General features: G+C 39.2%; 1 protein-coding gene across 1 annotated transcript in view; it reads left to right on the top strand.

Moving 5' to 3' along the window:
* LOC101862847 (neprilysin-2) overlaps positions 1 to 5700 on the top strand; it is a gene marked incomplete in the record, with an annotated part of 127456 nt that extends 121756 nt beyond the window's left edge. Inside the window, 2 exon segments of the mRNA XM_005090206.3 lie at positions 306 to 397; positions 3501 to 5700. Of these exon segments, the coding sequence (XP_005090263.2) occupies positions 306 to 397; positions 3501 to 3606 (198 nt within the window).
* Between the last annotated feature and the right edge of the window lie 150 nt (positions 5701 to 5850).

Below are 5850 nucleotides of genomic sequence, written 5' to 3'. Positions count from 1 at the left end.
CTCACATCATCATCATCATCATCATCATCATCATCATCATCATCATCATCATCATCATCATCATCATCATCATCATCGTCATTATCATCATCATCATCACCATCATCAAGGGCAGCAATAACATTAGTATGCTATGATGACCTGTGCCGTATCGCCGTGTTCTCTCTCACCTTTGAAACAAGAGTGTTGCAGTCACTCCACATCGTTTGTCTGTTGTTTTTTCTGGTTGTGTTCACTACGATGACCACCATGGTACCCATGGAGTTGCATCTAAGCCGAAACTTAACCTTCCTCATCCTCCTCAGACTCGTTGTGAAAAGATCAGTGAGAGGGGAATCCTGCAGCATTACGTCAGCAAAGGACCGAGGGACACACCCAGAATTCCAGGCCGTCAGATGTAAGGGTGCCTCAAAGACTTGCTTGTTTTGTAGGAGCTACTTACTTTTATTTTTATTTTTTTTCTTTCCTCAAGTATTGCTAGATGTCGAAGGAAGGTGCAATTCGCAGTCGAAACGTGATAGATAGCTTCTATTGTTAATATTATGTTATTCCAATGGAGGACTTCTTTTTACGCTAACCGGCCAAGTGTTTCGTTGTAGTTACTAATCTTAACTTCCATACTAGATCGGGCGATACAATAGTCTGCTTTCCAACCGACTTGTGCGTGTAGGGGGGGGGGTGGCTGAGAGACACAATGGAGTTCTCCCTTTTGGGGAAATTCCACCCATTTGCATAAATTTTTCAATTTTCGGAGTCGCATTCTATCTCCGTAAGCCTAGTTGCGGGCTTCGATAAAGCTCTCTGTTTTGCTATGTGGAGGATAAGGTCTGTAAAAGAGAGTCCAGTACATCAAAATAAGAGGCTGGCCTTCGAAAAGAGCAGCTGACTCGTATTACTACAAAAGAAACGATTTTTATTACAAGAATACCCTGTTTCGGTTTTTGACAAATAATGCCTGTGTGAAGGCGACATAGTGCTTACTTTCATTCTATTTCTTAACTTAGGAAAGGGAAAAAAATAGGAGATAGTAGTATCTTATCCTGCAAACAATGGCCAAACACGCTAGACATGCTCTGAAATGGACACCAAAGCCAAGAACAAAAACCTTAGTCTAGTTGACGATTTGATTGATATTTAAGTAATTTGCACGCTGAAGAGTATATCTACATATTATACAATCACGGGTCTCGCTTAAACGTCATCAAAAGATTTTGACATAATACGCTTTGCGGATTAGAATCATGATACAACATCAGAAACATCTCGTTCCACGACTTCTCACCAGATACCTTGCGCAGTGCATATTTCTACGTGGAATTGACATTTTAGTATTAGCACGCCTGTTTCCTTACTTCCTTGGTAATTCCCCTTGATTAACATAGGTTGGTTTTGTTCAAGCTACCACTTTAAATTATGTGTTACCCTCTCCCTCCTTTTTCCTCTTTTTGAGATACATTTATATCCTTCTCCTGAATATCAGTAATTATGTGGTTGTGAAAATACAATGATTGTGTGAGTCTGAGCCTCTGCTTGCGATACAGAACCGTTTCCACTTTGTAGATAATTGAGTGAACCCTACAGACGGCATGGAGATAAGAAGTTCATTGTAAAAAATAAGTCACCAGTTAGCTGTAGGTATCTGCCATAATTCTCACTTTAGGGAAAGACTGCTTCTTTAAATAGTTCGGAGCACTCGCAGTTCACGAATAGTAGATGGCGAACGGTTTGCGTGCCAGAGACTATTAATTAGGACTGACCCATGACAGCTTTAGTTTTCCCCCGGGACCGCCTTATGCCAACTGACATCCAGCAGCCTGGGCAAACAGGCCGGGAAATAGCCCTTAGTAGAAGCAGGCGATGTCCCTGGGGGAATCACAGTGACGTCACAGACTTCTGGAACCAATCCACAAAAATGAGGCATGTGACGAAAAGGTCAACGACACCAAAAGCGATGCTAAATTGGTAATCTTCTATAATATTGTTTGGTGAAAATGTAACGGCGGAGACTATTGATCTGTTCCTTGCAGTTATCGCAGCTGGCATGTTCTGGCAAGCACTCACCCAATTAGTCACAGTCATATTCCATTCGTCTTAGCTCGTGCGACCACTGCAGTACAAGTCTTGTGGTGGAATAGTGCGTACAACTATAGTTCCAGGCCAGGTTTAGCATTTTTACTGCTGTTTTATACAACACACATTTTAAATAATATTCTTGCTAAGCCTGAGATCACGATCTGATCTCTATTTACAACAATGTAGCGCTGTTTTCCTTATCCTGTGGAAAAATATTATTCACTATTAGATAGCCTCACCTACAGAGAGTGCACAAGGTTCATTCATTATCGAAAGTTCGCACTCGAAGAAAAGAATCTAACTTACAACTGATCACTGTCTCGGTAAACAAGAGTTCGAATCTCACAAGGTAGACACATCTATGTTTTATCTCCGTCTTTCTGTAGAAAAGCAAAACCCCATGCAGCCCAGATTAGCCCTGACATGCATAATCAAAGCATCTCGCCCACAACATTATCTAAATTTTGGCTTCGGGGTTTTGAATAAATGTACATTTTGTACAGTTGGCAATTAGAACGAACTCTCTGAATTGCAGGTAACATGCTTGAAGTAATACGAAATAACCGGTAAGGAAAGATCATAACTCATTTTTAAATAGATAACATTATCAACGATTATCTCCCTTATTTCGACATATAATATATTGTTGCCTTCATCATTAGAAAAACATAGTATTCAATCAAACAGACTGCCTCTTTTATTTTTTTTAAAAGCTCCTTAAAGTTTCAATAAGATAAATTCTTTTTTGGAGTGTCCAAGCTCTTTTATTTTTAAATAGTTTTGCTGTAATCTATTTTTTTTTCTAATTTAAAATAATGCTCTATAATTCCATCTTGTAAGCTAAAATGATGACGTGCGGGTGTAATTATTAAATGCAGTGTACACTATGACTATGTCATCATACTATCTCATTACACGAAGGAAACATTCGTACACGTGTGTGTATTCTAACTTTCCGGGGGTTCATAAGTTCATCGGACCTCAATCCTCAGAAATACGAATTGCTCAAGGAAAAATATATTGGATTACATTGCTATTTCATTCGCGTATCCCTAAGACAAATTCACAGAGCCTCTTAAAAGCTCAGTTAGCTGGTCTGCTCCTTCGAAACTACCCACTTCGTATCTCGAAGTAGAATTATTAGTTAGATCACTGATCTTATCTTTCGAAAGTTCTGCCTCTGCCGATTGCCAATTACTCATTCGCTGTTGGGTGAACTAAGAAAAATATGTGAAGTATCTTTCTTTCAGATTATGTAGCATCCCTTTATGTATTTTTACTTTTCTGCTACCTAACACTCAAGTTTGAACAACCTCAATAGTGCTTGTATATTTAACCACTTGGAGTATTTTCCTCGTCCAATGTCCTTTTTAGTTTGCCATATTATATCCTTCTCTTATGTTGTTTTCTGTTCATTTCTTCCACAGAATCAATGGAGTCTTGAGAAGTTCGGATGCGTTCTCCAATGCCTTTCAGTGCTCTGACAACGCTTACATGAACCCAATGGACAAATGCAGAGTGATTACAGAGTAGGTTGCGTTTCAGTGTCGACTGTTGGGTGCAATGGGATGCAAAAAGGGAGAAGAGGATGACATGGGTTCAAACCCTAACTGGTGTTTATCTGAAAAGTGTGGTCATTTTTACGGAATTGTGAATACCTGCTTCCTGTACATGATGTCAGATTTGAACGTAGGAATGTGGTACTTTTCAATGTTCCATTACAACGTTCAATAGCATATTCGTTGAACTTGTCTACTCAGAGTATCCTGAACTAATAGTGGATGTGGCTTATTAGAACAGAGTGGGCCGGAAAATATCTGACCTGGTGAGTGAAAGGATTGGAAGACAAAAGTGCTCAGCGTTTACTAGTAGTAAATCAAGTCGATGAGTTGTTTCGTGCAGTGGTGGGACTATTATTGTGTATTTTCTAAGACGCCGAAATAATATTTATTGTTGCGAATCAGACTGATGGCAAAGGAAGAGACGACGGTCGTCCTAGACAAGTGATGGGACATAGGAATTGCATTCTGAAGAACGTACATGCCGTTGTTCGCCAGCACAGCAGGATGGGATATTGCGACCGTAAATAAATAATTTTCCCCCCGATTCACGGAGTTTACCAAGTGTCAGATGGAGACCTGGCAATCTGTAGCGAAGGAATACATGTATAATGACAACAGTTGTTTGCCGATGGCATCTTGTATTAATCCTCTATGTCATCCGGGCTAGCCAATCAACCTTTGGTGAAGGCACATGAACCTTCTATTCAGAGGGGATATCCAATAATCACACACTTGCATCTTTTTTTTAAAAACTTATTCAAAGTTTACTTCATCAAGAAATAGATTGATGATCTAAGAAAATTGCGAGGTATCATAGTTTCATACCAATGGTGAAATGATGATGATTTTGACTCTTAGAATTCTTTGGTTTCTTATAGGATCGGCATTATGAAACTAGAAATCGATGAACGCGAAATAAGACATAACCGAAGCAAATCGAAACCCCGATATGGAATATTTATATTATGTTGCGCCTTGACGATTGATTAAATGTAAAATGTCCGTTGTCTTGGTTTTCATCGTCCCAGTATCATGTCATCTAATTCGATGTGGAAATGCACTTTAAAGCCACCAGTTTCACGTCGAAAAGCAGTCTATCCTACAACACTCCCATGTGTAACGTAACTTGGTTGCATGCATTATATTATAATATAGCATTCAAGCGCTCGGGCGTAATTCAGGTTCCCCATTGAATGCACCATTTGACTCTATTTGGAACCAAATGGAAGGCACGAAGGGAAAGTTGGCGCGCTCTCTCGACAATAGTTAATGGATTGTTGCTCTTTATTCGCTATCGGGCACACAGTAGGCACCAGCGCAGCAAATTTCAATAGAAGATAAAGAGCGACGGCCACGACGGTGCGCGGTCTAGGACTTGATAATCCAAGTCTGAGCTTAGTTATATGATAAGTAGTGTCCTGTTTACACGTTTTGAGCAATGATTCTCAACATAAGTTCGTCATTACCAAAGACTCCATTGAGGTCGGTTCTCCTTTTTCCGATTCTTTTCTTTTCATTTTTCTAGAAGCGAAATGACTCTGTAGTTTTTATTCCGATAGACGGACGATAGAATAATACTTTATTGAGTACAATTAAGTATCACCGCTTCTAGTTAGTCCTGACTGGCTGGGTTGAAGTAGACTGCCTCATAAATGATCAACATCGACAGGAAATTTCGAAATTCGTAAAGTCATAAAAACCACAGCAGGTGTCATTAGACGCCATGAGGATTTAGCTGAGGCAAAATTTCACATACGATACAAACAGAGACAATAACGTGTTTGTTTTCCGTTTGTTATATTTTCATCTTTGCCTTTATAGACGATAAGGGTGGGCATGAGGGATGAAATTGCTGCTAAACGTAATTTGCAGTGCAGACCACTAATGTAATACCAGGCCTCAATCAATTGCTTTTGTGCAAATTACAATTTTGATCTTTTAATATAGAACGTGGGCATCATGGACATACTTAATGCACGCTACAGATGTAAGAATAATAATAAAATCCACACTTAATAATTAATAGAAGCTTATGAGAATAGATAATACATTAATAATAAACAAACAAAAAACAGCATTTGTATAACGCAAATTCCCGATCAACAGCAATCTCTATGGGCTTTACAGTATTTATTATTATATTATTCAATAACATAGACATGGGCTTTCATTCGATACCCCCTCTTCTCTCTCTCTCTCTCTCTCTCTCTCTCTC

The sequence above is a fragment of the Aplysia californica genome, unplaced genomic scaffold (assembly GCF_000002075.1).
Source record: "Aplysia californica isolate F4 #8 unplaced genomic scaffold, AplCal3.0 scaffold00014, whole genome shotgun sequence".
NCBI classification, from domain to species: Eukaryota; Metazoa; Mollusca; class Gastropoda; order Aplysiida; family Aplysiidae; genus Aplysia; species Aplysia californica.
Note: the sequence above shows the minus strand (reverse complement) of the source record. Positions and strands in the feature narration are given on the sequence as shown.